Source organism: Phoenix dactylifera, unplaced genomic scaffold, assembly GCF_009389715.1.
Source record: "Phoenix dactylifera cultivar Barhee BC4 unplaced genomic scaffold, palm_55x_up_171113_PBpolish2nd_filt_p 000117F, whole genome shotgun sequence".
In the NCBI taxonomy this organism is placed as follows: Eukaryota; Viridiplantae; Streptophyta; class Magnoliopsida; order Arecales; family Arecaceae; genus Phoenix; species Phoenix dactylifera.
Genome location: NW_024067686.1, coordinates 882,352 through 902,200, shown reverse-complemented (window position 1 = coordinate 902,200; position 19,849 = coordinate 882,352). Strand labels below are relative to the sequence as shown.

The following is a 19,849-nucleotide window of genomic DNA, read 5'->3' as shown; positions in this document are numbered from 1 at the left end:
GCGAGAAAGTCCGCGAGCACCTGGGCCTTGATGGCGGGCCGGGGCTGGTAGCGGATGTCGAACTCACCAAGTTCTACTGCCCACTTCACCAGCCGTCCCGCATTCTCAGGATTGCTGAGGATCTGCCGCAGTGGTTGATCGGTCAAAAGGGTGACAGAATGAGCCTGGAAATAGGGGCGAAGCCTCCTGGCCGCAGTCAGCAGCGCGAAGGCGATCTTTTCAGCCTTCGTGTACCGCGTCTCGGCATTCCGGAGGACTCGGCTGGTGTAGTACACGGGCTTCTGAAGTTTTGCCTCTTCCCGAACCAGTACTGCGCTGACTGCGGTTGGGGAGACCGCCAGGTAAAGGTAGAGCATCTCCCCCTCTCGCGGCTTGGACAGCAGGGGAGGAGACGCCATGTACTCCTTGAGCTGGTCGAACGCCACTTGACATTCAGCCGTCCAGAGGAAGTCTTTCGGGCGCTTCAACACCTTGAAGAACGGTTGGCAGCGTTCGGCCGATTTTGCCACAAATCGTCCGAGCGCGGCGACCCTCCCAGCGAGCTCCTGAACCTCCTTCACTTTGGTCGGAGGGGACATATCTTGGATGGCCTTGATTTTGTCCGGGTTGACCTCGATCCCCCGCTGGTTGACAATGAAGCGGAGGAACCTCCCGGCCGAAGCACCAAAGGCGCACTTCGCTGGGTTTAGCTTCATACGAAACTTCCGCAAGGTGGCGAAGGTCTCCTCCAGATCCGCAATGTGCTGATCCGCATGGCGGCTCTTTACCAGCATATCGTCCACGTACACCTCCATGTTCCGGCCGATCTGCTCCTTGAAGATTTTATTGACGAGGCGCTGGTAAGTAGCGCCAGCGTTCTTCAGACCGAAGGGCATTACCTTGTAACAGTACAGCCCCCTGTCTGTTATGAAGGCCGTTTTCTCCTCGTCCTGTGGAGCCATCATTATTTGGTTGTAGCCGGAGAAGGCGTCCATGAAAGACAGCAGCTGATATCCGGAAGTCGCGTCGACCAGTTGGTCTATTCGCGGGAGCGGAAAGCTATCCTTGGGGCACGCCTTGTTCAGGTCGGTGTAGTCGACGCACATCCTCCACTTCCCGCTCGCCTTCCGGACAAGTACGACGTTTGCCAGCCACTCGGGGTAGCTCACTTCCCTTATGAAACCTGCCTCCAAGAGTTTGTCTACCTCCTGGTCGACCACCCGGATCCGATCCGGGGCACAGTGTCTCTTCTTTTGCTTTACTGGTCGGTGGGTCGGGTCGACGTTGAGGGCGTGAGAAATGACCTCCGGGTCGATCCCAGGTACATCGGCCGCCGACCAGGCAAACACATCAGCATTGGCTCGGAGGAATTCCACTAACCGGAGCCGAGCTTCCAAGTCGAGGTTGGCTCCGACCCGGACCGTGCGGTCCGGGCGGCCTTCTTCGAGGGGAACTTCGATTACGCCCTCGGCCGGCTCCCCGTGCCGCAAGGCCACTTCGTCTCTGGCGTCAAGGGACTCGACGCTTAGGGCCTCCATGGGCTTCTTCCCTTTGAGAGTTGCTAGGAAACACTGCCGTGCGGTTGGTTGGTCACCTCGGACCTCTCCAATCCCGGCCGCCGTGGGGAACCGCATGAGCAAATGGTAGGTAGAAACCACCGCGCGAAGGGCGTTCAGTCCGGGTCGTCCGAGGATAGCGTTGTAGGCCGAGGGGACACGGACGACCAAGAACCCGAGTCGCACCGTGGCTTCTGCGGGTGCAACGCCCGCAGTCACAGGCAGCTCAATGACACCTTCGGCCGAGATAGCGTCTCCAGTGAATCCTATGAGGGGGGTGGATGTTTTGTGCAACAATTGTCGGGACAAGCTCATCTTTTGGAAGGCCTCATAATACAAAATATCAGCTGAGCTTCCACTATCCACAAGAACACGCCTTACATCATAGTTCGCCATAGTGAGAGAGATCACCATGGCGTCATCGTGGGGAGTCTGAACCCCCTTTACATCTTCATCACAAAAAGTGATTACATTTCCGACCCGCTGCCTCTTCGCGACGGCCACTCCTGATGCTTCCGCCGAGCCCCCTGCGTTCCTCACGGGCCGAGAGCAGCCCCCAGTGATGGTGTGGATCACTCCCGCAACGGGTCGATTCTGCTCCCGAGGCTCCTGAGGGGCCGGGTCGGCCGGACGCGGGTCTGCCGGGGGACGTCGGTCGTTTACATATCGACCGAGACGCCCTCGGCGAATGAGAGCCTCGATCTCGTCCCGAAGCTGGAAGCAGTCTTCGGTATCGTGGCCGTGGTCTCGGTGGTACTCACAGTACGCCCGAGAAGGCCTCCTCCTAGGGATCTTCTTCATCTGCCTCGGGACCGGGAGGTCCTCCCGCCCCTTGACCTCCATGAGGATCTGGGCCCGGGGGGCCAGGAGTGGGGTGTACCGGTTGAAGCGTCGGTGCGGAGAACGAGGGCGTGTGGCGCCGTGGTTCCTTGCTGGTGACGGGCTTCTGCGCCGGCGTTGAGGCGTCGGGCTCCTCCTCTGGGGTGCCTCTTTTCGCCTTTTCTTCCCGGGCTTTAGAGGGGCCTCGGCGGCCTCCTTGTTCCGGTGGGATGCTGCCTCCTCGGCGTCTGCATACTGGTTTGCCCGAGATAACAGCTCCGGGAAGCTCCGCGGCAGGCGTTTGTCCAGGGAGAAGGTGAGTCTGCCCTTCCGGAAGCCACGCTTCAGGGCTGAGAGAGCCACTTCCTGGCTCAGGTTCCGGACCTCCAGTGTAGCCTTGTTGAAGCGGGTGAGATAATCCCGCAGGCTTTCTCCCTCGTTTTGCCGGACATCAAAGAGGGAGTCGGAGACCAGTCGCCGCCTGCTACTGACGGCGAAATGGCTGATGAAGAAGCGGGTGAACTGGTCGAAGGACTGGATGGAGTTAGCCTCCAGGCCGGCGAACCATGCCCTTGCCGGGCCACGGAGGGTCGCCGGGAAGGCCTTGCAGAGGAGCGGATCCGATGCTCCATGGAGGAGCATAAGAGTCCTGAAACTCTCCACGTGGTCCCGCGGGTCCGCCGCCCCGTCGTAGGGTTCGATCGCCGGCATTTTGAACCCCGGCGGGTTCGGGGTCCGCAGGATCCTCGAGGCAAGCGCCGGCTGGGAGGAGATCTCCAAGTCAGCGAAGGGATCTTTGGAGTGGCCCTTCAGGACCTGGAGTTGTCTGTGGAGATCGTCCACCCGCCGGTCCAGGGAGCGCGACCGGTGGGTGGGGGACAAGGAGCGGCGCGAGGGGGGCCGACTGGAGCGCGGGCCCCTCGAGGACTGGGGTGTCTGAGAACGCGCCCGGGTCCGCCTCTCGTACCCCGCACAGCTCCGATGAGAAGGTCCTGGCAGAATGGACCGCACTCGAGAATCCTCCTCGCGCCGGCGCTCCTCTCCATGGGAGAGGAAGGAGCGCGGGTTGTGAGGAAGAGGCGAGTGCTCGGGGGGCAGCGGCTCCTGAGCCCGTTGCGGCACCCGAGAGATCACACCCTGCAGATTCTGCACTGCCTCCGCGAGGGTGCGAACCTGCTGGGCTAGCTGGTCGAACTGAGCAGCTTCGACCGTCTGAATGGGAGAAGGGGCGGTGGAGTGCTGCTGAGAGTGCGTTGGGGACGCAGCAGCCTCTCGGCCGGAGGCGCGAGAGGCTCCGCGACCGGAAGCATTGGAAGCTCCACGACCACCTCGCCGTGCCATTACGATCGTTCTAAGATTCGGGCCCCTCCTCTAGCGCCAACTGTTGCTGGTGGTCCAAACCGAGAACGATTGGCACTGCGGTGTGAACGGGATTCCGTCTGAGTTGTCTTGGTTGGTGTTGGTTGCGCTCCACCTTCCGCCAAGAAACCTGCAAACAAGCCTTGCACCACCACCAGGGTGGTGATGGCCCTCCGACGGTCAAGTCAGAGGAGATTGGAGGAGGAGGAGAGGTGATAATCGCAAGTAAGAGAGTGCTCTGGGAGATATTGCTCACCTCCCCCCTTTCTCCCCCCAGCCGCATATATACCTGGCTGGGGGGTCTCTCAGGGGGGTTCGTTATCGTGGGGCACGATGGTGTGGCCACTGACATGGCCGTTACAGGGCGTCGTGGAGCAGCACCGGGTACGGCCACGTCAGGGCATAGTGGGGCTCCGCTTTGTACGGCTGATGCAGGAGATCGTGGAGCAGCATCGGATACAGCCGTTGCAGGGAGTAGTGGAGCAGGAGGCCGCGGCGTGCCTCTGGGGAATAGCCTGTCGTTATCAAGAGATCTCCGACTCGGGGTCGGAGCGCTGGATCAAGGGGCAGCCGACTCGGGGTCGGGCTGCGGAGCCGAGGATGTCCGACTCGGGGTCGGATTGCTGGATCAAAGGGCAGCCGACTCGGGGTCGGGCTGCGGAGCCGAGGATGTCCGACTCGGGGTCGGATTGCTGGATCAAAGGGCAGCCGTAGTCTTCCTGGGCGCGCGTGCCGGTCACGTGGGGCATGGCGGCTTATTTCCCCCGTAACAGTAGATAAATCCGACTTTTCTGTTGAATACATTATTTCAGAGAACTATGTCATAACATATTTTGGTACTCTAATATTTCTGATATTTGCACATCCATGTAATATGTTGATGCCAAAGATGTTGATAAGCATTTTTTTTTATAGATATAGAACATGGAAACTACTTTAAAGATTACAATATTGATTTTCACAATGAAAAATATTGTAGACAAAAAATTATTTCTATATATTCTCACAGTCATACCTGTAAAAATAATAATAGCTAAGCCTTTTTTTTCCCTTTCACGAATAACGTTTTCATTAAACTCTTCAGTAAATTTGTCCCAGAAGGTAACGAATATTTTTTGATTGTTAGAAATTAAATAAAAATAATAATATTTTTTCCCTTTCCTTTGTTTTTTTTCCATTTGACAATATCATACCATTCAAACATAATGAACCAAAGCAAAAAAGAGAAAAAAAAGAAAAAAAAAAGAAAAAAAACAAAAACAAAAACAAAACAAAAGAAAACAAAAGAAAAAAAAAACATAAGGAAAGAGAGGGGAATAAAGACATCTTTGTATAATGATAACGAAAAAGGCAATTGAGTCAATATATGTTACTTTAAATTTTCTATCTCCAAATTTCTTTTACAAACCAACTATTGCTTGATATGTATTTGATCAAAAGATCCAATAATCATGATATGACCAATCACATCTACAAAGTAAATGCATCAATATAGCAAAATTGTATTATATATATATATATATTAATGAGTAATGTTGGCTAAAATTTACGTATACCTGTCAAAGAAAGGTCATTATAATTTCTAAGCTGGAGGTCATCGAAATCAATGAAATTGAATTTTTGAAAGGGTATAGAGCTAGTGCCACTATCAACTTGTTGGACGATTGTCTATCTATTAATGTATATAATATATTGATGGATCACAACTCTGAAACTTCTTTCGTTCAAAGCAATATTGAATTTTTTAAGAAAATATATATTCCCTGCAATTAGGAAGCCATAGAACTGTGCAGCATCTTCTTGACATATCGATGCTTGAATTATAGTTCCCTATATAAAATAAATTTACCAAAAATATAAAGATAGTATATTAGTTTGTTTTACATTTTGCTTTTGGACCTATTAGTCTCTATTATCTAACCATGTAAAAATTTCTTATTTCGTTGTTTGGTAGAGAAAAAATATTCTTTGTGATGTACTTAAATATTTTGCATTGGATCTCTTACATCAAGACTATTTCTTTCCGCATAGAAACATTCCCAAGTGAAGACTCTTTATAATTTGCACAAAGTATTCATGCCTGAACATGCTTGTCATTGTTTTTTATATTAAATAGCAGAAAAAAATAAGAGAAGCTAAAAAATAATGAGTTATTTAATAGGATGTTTCACAAGAAGAGTGATTTAATTTTGAATAGTTTCCTTATGCCTTCTTGGTTCTACAACCTAATGAATGAATCCTCCTACTGGAATTGAGATATTTTGGCGATGGGCTAGCTTCTAATAGCAGAATAGAAAGAACTTAATGATTGTAGAATCTGGCCAGTAACTGTTCGTGCAGTTGGTTGACACTTTTTCAGTTTGATGGTAAGGGAGGTCTAGCTGCCCACTTTACTAACATTAAAGCAAAAATAATAATGTAGAGTACGAAGAATGAATTGAAAAGAAAAGAAAACATAAAGCAACAAACACAAAACTGATTTAGATTCCTATAGAAAAAAAGGTCTGTGTAAGGGCCCATATCTTTTTTTAGGGCCTGTGCTGGCCCAAAACGCATGAAACGGGAGGGAGACTCCCGAACAGAGTCTTCCCTCCCCTGTTTCAATTGCTTCCCGAATCCATCGGAAGAGAAAGGAAAAAAAAAAACAAAGAAAAAGAGAGATCAAATCCTACCTAATTTGCATCAATCTCTATCTATAAAAGATCCCTTTCTCCTCATCCTAGGGCATCAACCGAGTGCCGTTCAAAAGAAAAAGGAAAGAAAAAAAAAGGGGATCCGGGAGAAACTTGGGTTGTTCGCCGCCGATCTTGCCGGAGGAACTCGCCGGAGGTAAGGTGAGCACCCTCTCCTCCTCCTTCTTTATCTTTGGGCCGTTATTTCCTTGGGATATGGCCGGGAAGTTGCGGGATTGAGAAGAACCGAACCTGCCCTCGGCGGCTTGGTTCCTTCTTCCGTTCCGGCCGGCCATCGCCGGGCGTGGCACCACCGGCACCGCCATAGGCCGACGACCAGGGGGCGTCGCCGGCCGTGGGCCACTTGCTGCCGAACCCCCTTCTTCCCTTTCCGTCGGGAAGAAGGAAGAAGAGAGAAAGAGAAAGGGGCTTCCCATTCCCTTTCTCTTATTATATTTTTCTCTCTCTAGTTGGGTTCCGGGGAGTTCATTGCTTTGAGGACTCTACATAGTCTTGGAGTGCTAGATTTTAGAGGACCCTTTAGAGGATTAAACAGGGGTCCTGGATTATCATATATCTTGAGTAAATTTTAATAATGACTTGGTTCTGTAGGGAAACAATTTATTGGACGAGAGGACGCTGAGCAGAGTCCTGTGCATTCCAGTTCATAGATCACCGTGAGGGCGGGTGATTAGTTGTCTGAGTTTTCAATAGAGGGTAAGAATCCTTGTACGCCAATCCTACATGATATACATATTTTTGCACTATATATGTTTGATATGCTATGATCCAGACAAAGCAAAATAGTTTTATATTTAATTATATTTTGATCGTGTTGGCTTGTGGTTGGTAGTGTGATGGATGCTTGTATGTGTATGACTTATACCTGCATAATTGAATTTATGGATGTGGTGGTATGGACTAACCATGTTATAGTGATTGCCCTGTCACGGGCCGGAAACGTGACCATGGTTAGTCTAGGCCGGAAATAAAGTAAATAAAAGGGATTGATGTGTGGATGTGAAATTGATTAAATGAACATTGACTTTGGGCCGTCTCGTTATTATGGGTTTGCCCGTCACAGGCTCTAAGTGTGACACTATTGGTTTGCCCGTCACAGGCTCTAAGTGTGACAATGTTGGTTTGCCCGTCACAGGCTCTAAGTGTGACAATGTTGGTTTGCCCGTCACAGGCTCTAAGTGTGATACTATTGGTTTGCCCTGTCACGGGCTGGAAACGTGACCGGGATTTGGCCCAAAGTCGGAAAGATAATTGATCCGAATCAAGTTAATATAGAATGGAAAGAAAAAGCATTGAAAACATTAATGAAGATTTATGAGCTATCGTATGCTATATCATTCTTGCGTAGTTGGACTTTCATTGATATCTGACGTACATACTTATATTGATTATTCGAGCCTTTTGATAGCCGGTTTATGATTTCATGAAATGTGCATCGATTTGTCGTGGCTTTCAAATTCATATTATTATTGTGTTGGTATGGATGTGTAGGGATTCTTACTGGGCTGTAAAGCTCACCCCCTTTTCTTCTTTTTCTTTACCAGAGTTGCAGGATGCATAGTTTTGGATGGGATGGGCGCAGAGTGCGAGCACCAGAGTCATTAGTTAGTTAGTTGTTTATCCTTCTTTGATGTCGATGAACATTTGAAGAGCTTGTAAATGAACTAATTTGTTTATTTTGGACATGTCGGACTGCTCTATTTGAATTACTAGATTAATTGTGGATTTATTAGAATTTTTGTTAATCATAGGCCTTGCATGATCTTTAGGGCACTGCTCTAGGGCTCATGCGGCCGGTCGCGTACCGGACCCGGGTGCTGGGTTCGGGGCGTGACAGTCTGAAACAATGTTATGAAGAGATGAATAAGCAGAGGGCAAAATGGAAGTGGATGACTAGGCAGATCCTATAACATAGCAAGGTGGGCTATAAAGCTTATCTCCGTCCTTGTGCCTCCTTGTTTTGTATAAGTAAAACATGACAATGGATGAATTCTATATTTATTCTCTGACTCTTCGGAAATTGGTAGAGTCAACAACAACCAACTAGAAGATAATTACCACCCTAAGATCATTCTAAATCTACCTTCTTTTAAGATCCACTTTGAGGCTGTATGAAACTTGGCATAGAATTTCTTTCGGAGGTCCTCCCTTTGCCCCTTTGCTAACTTCTTTTATTTTGGAGCACAAAAAAATATATTTTTTAGTGGAATAAAGTGCAGTAATATGGGATAGATGGCATCTAATCTATCCTGTTCCACCTTGTCCCCGAGCCAAGGAACTTATCATTGCTGCCGATCACGTTGGTTGATTTGATATTAGAGCTTTTGAAAGCATAGCCAACAAGACTGAGCTTTTTTTTCTACAATGGATTTAAGAAGCCGTCCAACTTCAAAAACATCCAGCGATTGGGTCTTGTTATTTAAGCCTTGGGAGCTATTTGCTAGCACGACATCCGTCATATTAGTTCTATGCTTTGGTGTATACATTCTAAAACATCCCTCTAGGACCGCTTCAAGTCTAAAAAGGAGAATGCATACAAAAAGATAGTCTTACCAAAAGAAAAAAATATAAGATCGGATTTACATGATGACTTGTGTGACAAAAAATGAAATTTAAACATGAATGCAAGCTTGTTTCATGAATTAAGCTATGTAAAACTAATTTCACAAATAACATTTCAATTTCTAGTAGAGCTGGGCAACAAAGTGAGATCAAAGGTCTAGCGTGGACATCAGCAACATCCCTTTATTATTTGGATGGGCAAGAGATTATATCATCATTTAATCTTTTGTTTGTATTGCTTCTAGGCTCACATAACAATTCTGAGAATTTATATCGATTGTATTATAATTTATTATTTGGATGGGCAGAAAGTCTATTTATCCTGTCATTTGACTTATTATCACTCTTTCCTTGGTACACCTGAACGAGACTCGGCCAACGAGCTTCTTGGCATGCCCAGTCGAGACAGAAAGGGCAGCAACAAAGGGTATGATCGTCCTGCAATTGACATTGTAAGATTACCTCCAATAAATTATTAATGATATGACTATAGCATAATATAATACAATACAATGCAAAACAATATAATAGAATATAATGTAGCATAATATAGTATATCATATAGTATAATACAATATCGTATAGTATAATGTTATATAATATCAAATATAAAACAATAATATGGGATACTTTTTTATTCAATAATTACAACTGTGATACTTTTTAATTTTAATAATTAAATAATATTGATAATAACTATATTAGAAGAACTATTATTATATTAGTTTTATTAAAATAATTATATTTGATAACTTTATATCACAATTATTATATTATATTATAATCATATATAATATTATTATATTACTGTATAGTATTATGATAATTACTCCTCCCAGACTGCAAAGACAACTGGTTTACAGCCTTTTTTGACTACATCTACCATTGGACTAATTGCAGGCATCTAACCCTTGGCCACCTGCATCTCTATCCTTGTCCGATCTTGCAATAGTTGGTCAAGATAGTCGCGAACCAACCATAAGCAATCTGGACTAAATGGGTTTCAAAGCATGGAATGGTAATCTAGATCTAGCATTTATCAGGTTCTGATCATGTTTCAACCCCTTTTCCCTCGCTATTCCCAGGCGAAGCATGAGCTTAGCTAACCAATGCAGCTAGATTGCAAAGTGCATACTCTGAGAGGTTGGGATGTCGGGGGTCTCTTCTTCTATTTATTTTAAATGTAACTGGAATAGCATATGAAGAGAAGCAGAAGCCATTCTATCTTGCTCCACAATTATTAGGCCTCTGCAATATTTGATTTGATGAATTTAAAAGTATCAGGGGCGTCTTCATGGCTTTTAGATGTCATCAGTAAAAAAATCTCCTGTGATCAACGATGAGTTGATTTTTTCTAAGAAATCTAGACTCTTGCACAGCCCTTCCATCCACCAGACCGAGTCGAAGATTGCGCCTCAACTTGACCATCATAGCTCCCACTTGGTGTCTGGTTGAGCTCCTCGACGCCTGATACGGCTTCCGAGGGGCTGGTGACCGGCCAGTGTTGGGTTGAAAACAGGGAATGCTTCCGGCCTCGGTGCCAAGTGTGGCGTCTTCTTGGAGGAGGGAACTCGCAGACTTTCGGGGAGAAACCCAGCTCGATCAGGATACTCAGAATTATACTTACCACCTTCTTTATCCTCTGCACCATGCTTTTGGAACAATTCACACAGAATCCAAGTCTCCATCTGCAAGTGATGGATTTAATCAGGTACATAAACATCGCTACAAACAAATGCTTAGCAAAAGAGAATTTGGTGCCTGGGATCTTTGTAGCGTACCTTCTTATTGTCATCATTTATAAGATCATTACGTTATGCGGCTGCTTTTCAAATATCAGGTATTCATTCAAGTACCAGTTGGTTCTCTTGCTGTATTTAATGTACATCCCCTCGTTAAAGACAAACTACTCCTTGGATCCGATGCACGTGCCGTCGATCTCCTTTATGAGCTCACTCTGTCCAGTTCTCAGCCAGTATCCGCCCCTGGCCTTTGCACCGGCTCTGTCTGCTCTGGGTTGATTCCGAAGCCGATTGGTGAAGAAAAACATATGCTTCCACCTAGGCTCGGACCCTAGATTACACTCGTAAGATCTTGAGCAAACTGTTACCATTTTCAGCTTCAGAAATTTCCACTTTACAAGCAAATTCAGAAGATTTTGGACTTCAAATGCCGATGTAACCTCTGTTTTGTAACTGTCTTTGAGATGTTTCTTCAACAAAAAATTAGTTTGTCTGCTTATTTTTCACACTAGCACCACGGTTAATTACCCAATGTTTTGTCTTTTCTTATTAGACGACCATGGTCTAGCCTGGTTCCCAGCAGCTGGTTATACATGGCTGGAAAAATAAGGTCAGATTAGGACATTTTGGGATTACTTCAATCACGTATATATGCTGATCGTACTTGCAGATAATTGGCTTGAACATTAATTTATAAACAATTAACTCCAAGAAACTGATCTCCATAGCACATGAGGATGCTTGGAGTTGCAACAGCCACTGCTACTCCTTTCATTTCATTTTGTCAACATTTTATTCAACTTTAGTAAACAAAGTCCGCAGGGATAACAACATACAAGTTCATAATATCATTATTTAGAGTACACAGATAAAGTTCACAGTGCTAGCAACATACAAGTTCATAATATCCACCTTATTTAGAGTACACAGATGACAGGAAGCCCCTCCTAAGACACATCCAATTCAACTGTTCTATTAGACGACCACAGGAACACTGAGATATCCTTATGAGACAACTTCCCTTACTTTATTACTTGGAAGAGCAAGAGATTATCTCATCATTTGATATATTGTTTGTATTGCTTCCAGGCTCACATAACGATTCTGAGGATTCCATGTCGATTGCATGATCTTCCTTGAACACCTTGTCTAGAGATGATAGAAAAGGCTTTGATGGCATTTGAAAATCCTCCATTTTCTTTTCTAACATCTCTACAACTTGGCTCATAGATGGCCTCTCTGCCGGATTCATTTGTATACACCGTAGTGCTACTATTAGAAGTTTCTTTGCAATTTCCTTTCCATCATCAGTGGCATCCTCCATTTCCATGTCTCTTCCTTGATCAAGCTGGTCATAAATCCATGAGGGGAAGTAGATTTGGCTGCTTCGTGGAGCATGTGGGTTTAGATTCTTCCTTCTGCCTGCCATTTCCATCAACAACATCCCAAAACTATAAACATCGGACTTGTAAGAGACTTCACCTACTTTTTTATAGAATAGTTCAGGGGCCATGTATCCTAAGGTTCCTCTTGCAGCAGTCACCGAAACCTTACTCTCTTCCATAGGATGGAGTTTGGCTAATCCAAAGTCAGATACCTTGGGGTTGAACTTGTCATCCAAAAGGATGTTGTGAGGCTTGATATCAAAATGTAAAATTTGCATGTCACAACCTCGATGAAGATATTCCATCCCTCGAGCTATTCCAAGTGCTATATCCTGCATCTTCTCCCAACTCAAAGTCTTAGCCTTTCCTTCTTGAGAATATATATACTTATCTAGTGATCCATTGGACATGAATTCATAAACTAGAGCTCTGTTGGAACCCTCAAAGCAAAAACCAATGAGTTGCACCACATTGGTGTGATGAATCCTTCCAATGGTAGACACTGTTGGAATGAATATGAACTTTCTTAAGAGTTCCACTCCTATGAAAACAGAAACTTGAGAAATGGATAATTAATTCCTCTGCTAAAAACGATTACAAATGTGAGTATTTATAGAAATATGTAGACATGAATAGGTGCATCTCTTCATGTAGAGTTGCAATGCTTCAATCATAGGTGCATCCCTTCATGTAGAGTTGCAATGCTTCATAAACTGGTACACTACTTCCTGAACAGTCACGATGCTTTAATTTTCAATCTCATTAACTTTTAACACTCCCCCCATAATGAGATTGCCGGATATAATTCCGAGCTTCTCTCTTATCTGAAAAAATCTGTCCCGAGGTAGTGCTTTTGTAAAGATATCTGCAAGTTGTTCTGCTGACTTGCAGTACTTTAGCTTCACTTCATCTTTCTGTACAGCGTCACGAATAAAATGATATTTTAGTTTGATATGCTTGGTGCGCTCATGATGAACTGGATTCTCAGTAATGGCTATTGCTGATCGATTATCACAATGAAGAACAGTAGCTTCAGTTTGTGGTAACCCAATATCAGAAAGCATTCTCCTCATCCATATAGCTTGTGATGCAGCTTTTGCTGCTGCTATATATTCAGCTTCTGCAGAGGATTGAGCAACAACACTCTGCTTCTTTGAAAGCCATGAACAGGCTCCCGAACTTAGCATGAATAAGTGTCCTGATGTGCTTTTTGAATCATCAATGCTTCCCCCCCAATCACTATCTGTGAAACCGAAGAGAGAAGACTGCTCCTTGTTGTTGTAGAAAATTCCAAACTCGAGGGTCCCTTTTAAGTAACGCAGAACTTGTTTAGCTGCTCCATAATGCATATTCCTTGGATTCTGCATATATCGAGAAAGTAAGCTAGTAACAAACATCAAGTCTGGTCTTGTTGCAGTCAAGTAGAGAAGGCTCCCAATAAGTCTTCTATACTGTGTGGCATCTACAAGTAGAGATCCATCTGATTTACTCAGTTTCTTTCCAACTGGTAAAGGAATGTCCACTGGTTTACAATCATGCATGTGAAACTTATTGAGAAGTTTTCTTGCATAACTGGTTTGTGACAGAAAAATTCCTGTGGCTGTCTGATCTATCTCCATGCCAAGAAAATATTTGAGATGTCCAAGATCAGTCATCTCATATTTTGTGTTCATCTCTTCCTTGAATCTTCCAATTTTCTGTTCATTGTTGCCTGTAATAATAAGGTCATCAACATAAACAGCAACCAATATGATAGAATTACCTTCCTCTTTCAAATATAAAGTTGGTTCATTCTCACTTCTTCTGAACTTGTTCTTGAGGAAGTAACTGTCCAACTCAGAATACCAGGCTCGTGGAGCCTGTTTTAGACCGTACAATGCCTTACTTAATTTACAGACTTTCTTTTCTTCTCCAGGAACTTCAAATCCGGGGGGTTGTTGTATGTAGACCTCTTCTTTTATCTCTCCATTCAAAAAGGCTGATTTCACATCCATTTGGTGAACTTGCCAATTTCTTTGAACTGCTGAAGCCAATATAAGTCTCACTGTTTCCAAACGAACAACTGGAGCAAAAGTGTCAGTGTAATCAACTCCAGCCTTTTGTGTAAAACCCTGAGCAACCAATCTGGCTTTATGTCTCTGAATAGTGCCATCTGGATTTAATTTAAGCTTATAAATCCATTTGACACGGATCACTGCTCGATCTTTTGGTTTATCAACCAAAATCCAAGTTTGATTTTTGTTGATCATATTGATCTCTTCTTCCATGGCATGCTGCCAAACTTGCTCCTTCACGGCTTCTTCAAATGTGGCAGGTTCAATCAACATCATTTGACATTGCTCATAAATTTCATGTAGTGATTTGAACTTTCTAGGAGGAGATTTTGAGCTTGAGTCCCTTGTAGATGAGCTAGGAGAACCCGCTGATAAGTCTGCTCTAACAGGGGTTCCTGCAGGAGTTTCAGTAGGTGACCTTGTATAAATATCATCGCCCTCCTGCTCTTCAAAAATTTGTGGCATATACTCTGTTGATGGCCTTGCTGTGTTATTACTCCAGAAGTGATCTTCATCAAAGATCACATCTCGGCTTACCACAACCTTTTTGTTTTCAGGATCAATCAGACGATAGGCCTTAGACTCAACTGAATAACCAACAAACATCATCTTCTTACTTTTTGGATCTAACTTGGTTCTCTTCTCTTTTGGAACCTGCACAAAAGCAACACATCCGAATACCTTTAAGTGCTCCACACTTGGTTTCTGTTTGCTCCAAGCCTCCAAAGGTGTTCTGTCATATATAGCCTTCGTTGGACATCGATTTAGAATGTAAACTGCAGTGTTGACCGCCTCCCCCCAGTAAAGCTTTGGTAATTTAGCTTGATTAAGCATGGAGGAAGCCATTTCAACAATGGTTCTATTTCTTCTCTCTGCTATACCGTTCTGCTGTGGTGAATAAGCAGTTGTCAGTTGCCGCCTTATGCCTTCTTTTTGACAGAATTCATTAAATTCTGTTGATGTAAACTCGCCTCCTCGATCCGATCTTAGAGTCTGAATTTTATATCCACTTTCTGCTTCAACTGCTGCTTTAAAGATCATAAACTTTTGGAAAGCTTTTGACTTCTCCTTAAGTAAATAAACCCAGCATTTTCGAGAAAAATCGTCAATAAAGGTTAAGAAATAGAAATGACCTCCAAGGGAAGGGACTGACATCTTGCCACAAATGTCAGCATGAACTAATTGAAGAGGAGCTTTTGCACGCCATTTTGCTTTGTCAGGAAAAGATGCTCTTGAATGCTTGCCCATAACACAGCTCTCACAAACTTCCTTCAGGTCATCAATATAAGGAAGTCCTTGCACAAAATTTTTCTCCTTCAAAAGCTTTAAAGATTTGTAATTTAGATGGCCAAATCTTCTATGCCATAGCTCGGATTCATTTTCAGTTGCTACTAATCCAGAGTTGTTTGTTACTTGGAAAGGAAAACATCTCTTTTCTGTCATTTGAACAGAAACCAGCAATCTTTGATGCTTGTCATATATCAAGCACTTATCTTGGGCAAAAGAAAGAGAATATCCATTTTGCATGAGTTGTCCCACACTAAGCAAGTCTCCTGCCAAATTAGGAACATATAAGACTTCTCTGATATGCCTGCTTCCTTGCTTGGTTTGAATTTTGATTGTGCCTTTCCCATTTGCTGTTAAGAAAGTCCCATCTTCAATTTGTATTTTGGCTTGATGGATTCGTCGAGCTCCACAAACAGACTTCTTTTACCACTCATATGATTACTACAGGCACTGTCTAATTGCCATTGTCCTGTAGTTTCTACTTTGGCTGTCATGGCGGCAACAAAGAGAAAGTTTTCTTCCTCTGCTTCTGTCATCTTGGCCTGTTGTCCTTCTCCTCTCTTTTTTCTGCAGTCACGTTCTATGTGACCAAATTTTTGGCAAAACCGACACTGGGGTTTACCCTTGTACCAACAATCCTCAGTTTTATGATTGCTTCTTCTACAAATTTTACAAGTCATCTGCTTGCCTTCTGATGCCGGAGCACTTCTATCTTGTTTTGCGGAGGTCTTTTTCCATGAAGATTCTGGCTTCTTCCCTTTGTTTTGTATTCTTGACGAGAACACACTTTCTACTGATCTGCTTTCTCTTCTAAGTTTTCTTTGCTCATGCATATGCAAAGAATACATGAGTTGTTGAACTGTGAGAGTTGACAGGTCTTTAGTCTCTTCGATCAAGATTACTGAATCATCATAATTTGGAGGAAGACTTACTAGGATCTTCTCCACAATACGTTGTTCAGTAATATTATCTCCTGCGGCCTTAATTTGATTTATGAGCTCAAATGCCCGAGAAAAAGAATTCGGACATAGATTCTGTTTCTTTCATCTGTAGCATTTCAAACTCTCTGCGCAAATTTTGTAATCTAAGTGCAGATTGTCTCTCATCTCCTTGGTATTCAAGGCAAAGACGATCCCAGGCTTCCTTTGCTGTAGATGCATACATAATTCGTGGAAAAATTGTGGGAGAAATTCCTGCTTGAATACGAGCCAATGCCCGAGCATCTACCATTCTACTCTTGTCTATTTGCTTCTTTGCTTCTTCTGTGAGTTGCACTCCTTGTTCTGGTTCTTGGAATTTAACCTCCACGGCATTCCACACACCCTCTGCCAACAAAAGAGTTCTCATCTTAATACGCCAGAACTCATAGTTTTCTCCATTGAAAATTGGATAGAGAGTATTTAATGAGTTTGATGTCGACAGCTTCTCCATTGTAGATGAAAATCCGGGCTCTGATACCACTTTGTTGGAATGAATATGAAACTTTCTTAAGAGTTCCACTCCTATGAAAACAGAAACTTGAGAAATGGATAATTAATTCCTCTGCTAAAAACGATTACAAATGTGAGTATTTATAGAAATATGTAGACATGAATAGGTGCATCTCTTCATGTAGAGTTGCAATGCTTCAATCATAGGTGCATCCCTTCATGTAGAGTTGCAATGCTTCATAAACTGGTACACTACTTCCTGAACAGTCACGATGCTTTAATTTTCAATCTCATTAACTTTTAACAGACACTTCATTGATAAAATCCTGCCCATTTCCTTTGGCCTTCTCTAAAATCTTAATTGCCACCGGACGGCTCGTCGTAAGCTTTCCCTTGAACACAGAACCATAACCTCCTTGGCCCAATTTTTCTTTAAATTGATTGGTCATCTTCTTGATATGCCGATAAGAGTACCGGATGGGCATGGAATTCCTGTAGTTATTCAAGAAATCTTCGATTCTGCTGTCCATTGAGCTATGCTTCCTTCGTAATTTGTACACAAGGTAGACCATCAAGCATGATATCCCAATGATTGTTCGTCCTGGTATGATAACAACTCCTATGCAAAGAGAGACATTAAGAGATTTTCAGATGAACATAGCAACAAGGTCACTAGTAGTTGCAAGATAAACAACCAACTGTACCTTCCACGACAAGGATCTCTTTTACAGCATCCGCCAATATATCAAAAAAATAACCCAAGCAGTTGAAGAACGTCAGTCTTGTTGAGAAATAAAAAATATTGTCATCCAGTAAAAATGATTTACAAAGGTCTTACCTCGTATAATGAACGTTAATAGTTCGAAGAAACCTGCAATGAGACCAAAACAAATATTTCAATAAATGTTTTCAACATTTTGAACCATATATGTTCCTTCGCAAATGTTTGATTCCAATGAACCTTGAAGGGCTAGGCCTGCTTATCCCTCTTCGGTCTTTGGACCTTCTTTTACTCATTCATACCTCAATAAAATGTTGGGTGAGTCTTTTCGCTCAAAAATAATAGTTTATATTAATTAACAATATTTTATTGCTCATCAAGCTAATGATTTCTGGATGAAAGCACTAAAATTAAATATATGCAATCCTTATCTTTACCATTACACTAGAAACTTTTACAAATAGGACTCCTCTTTAATGATAATTACTAAAGTACTCTGCAACTCTTCACACCATATCCATATCATAGTCTATAATATTTTCACTTTTTTCTTTTACTTTTTTTTTCTTTTAGTTCCCTCTTTAAGACCATGTGTATTGCACATTTTGGTATAGGACTTTGTCCTTTTTTAACTCCACCTTTAAAATAATTAATAAAATGCTACACAACTTTCAATAACTTCTTCAGGTAGACCGTGGGACTTGATATAATGATATTTTTGCCCTTTTTTCCTTCACAAACATGTGCTTTGCACCTACCTGATACTAATTATTTCAAAAGTTTCTGAAATTTCTCCATACTCTTGGACCTCCGCTAATGCTACTTTTCTTCTCATTTTTAATTCTTTTCTTTTACTCTATCTCTCTATTTTGATTCACATGCATTGTATATGCAAATCGCTAGTGCAAAATGAGGCAAAGAAATAGAGATATAATTACAGAGTTCTGCAGTCTAAATATAAACATGAAAAGAGTAACTAATTTGTCAGTTTAGATTTTATGACGAGATGCATGAAAACTTCTTTTATGCATATCCTTTGAAAAGCTTTTTTTTAGATGCAACTTACATTTATGAGATAATATGTGATATTTTTTTTAAGAATGGAGGTACAAATGTTGAAATTTAGGACTATATGGATAAGTTGATGTTAGTACAATTATATTGAATGATATTTGAAAGAGAGTTAGATAGATAGATAGTTTTAATTTGCTTTTTTTTTCTTCCTATGAAAAAAATGCTCTTTTATTATAGTGCGTGCGCGCGCGTGTGTGTGGGGGGGGGTGTGGTTGGCAAAAATTACATGCACAAATAGATAAATACTTATTTAGATTGAAACACTTGCATTTATAGCACTTGTCATATTCTAGTCCCTAATCTGCCTCGGGCTATCTTGTACTCATTTCAATATCCCAACAAAATATGCTAAAAAAAAAGATTATATTTATTAATTATATTTTATATTTCATCAAGCTATGATATGCCAATAAATGAACTAAAATTAAATACACACTATTCTTATCTCTCCTATTATAACGGGAACACGCATGGATAGGATTTCATTTCCTTTTCCGCAGTCATTATAATAAATTAGAGGATTGGCAGCACACTTTTGCCAGTAGATATTTAAAACCGCTCTAAAACACTTGATCCAAGTTCCGTGGTTGTTGAGTTGTGAAGGAGTTGAGGATGATAGTGGTATTTTGATGATTATCACAACCATTAAGGGAATATCTAATTGAATATTACAAGGTAATATGATACATCATTACTAAGTTCGTCACCCACGGTACATTAGAAGAATGAGATCAAGATGTACTTCAATGATTACCAATGAGATAAAATTTGCGATAAAAAAAGAGATAGCGAATTCTAAATTCCAATTCGGCAAAGTTTCAAGTGAAACGTACTCTTAAGTGGACAATAGTAATTTTCATTGTTTAGAGTATGTAGCACCACCATGACATATATTCAAAATTGCTTGAAGTATATTTCATTGATTATATGGATGAATCTAACCTTAAGTTGCAGCAAAGTGTGGAATGAGTCGACCCCAAGCTTGGTGGAGTTGATCCCGGCACATCAAGGAACCATCGGGCACACTTCTGCAAAAATGGCATGGATGAACAGTACTTAGGTCGACCCAAGTGAAAGTTGAGTCGACCCCATCTTCTAGCCTCAGAAACAAGTCTCTGGAATCCCTGAGAGGGTCGACCCTAATGGAATTTGAGTCGACCCAACTAAACCTTGAGTCGACCCAAAAAG

At 42.8% G+C, this 19,849-nt stretch overlaps 1 protein-coding gene across 1 annotated transcript in view; it reads right to left on the bottom strand.

Annotated features, from left to right (window-relative positions):
• Positions 1-11,535: 11,535 nt before the first annotated feature.
• LOC103697545 (rust resistance kinase Lr10-like) overlaps positions 11,536-19,849 on the bottom strand; it is a 38,502-nt gene continuing 30,188 nt past the window's right edge. The window contains exons 3-6 of the mRNA XM_039116651.1: positions 17,705-17,737; positions 17,571-17,588; positions 17,165-17,485; positions 11,536-12,597 (exon numbers count right to left, since the gene is read on the bottom strand). Coding sequence (XP_038972579.1) covers positions 11,741-12,597; positions 17,165-17,485; positions 17,571-17,588; positions 17,705-17,737 — 1,229 coding nt within the window. The 3' untranslated portion in view covers positions 11,536-11,740. The remainder of the gene's footprint in view (positions 12,598-17,164; positions 17,486-17,570; positions 17,589-17,704; positions 17,738-19,849) is intronic.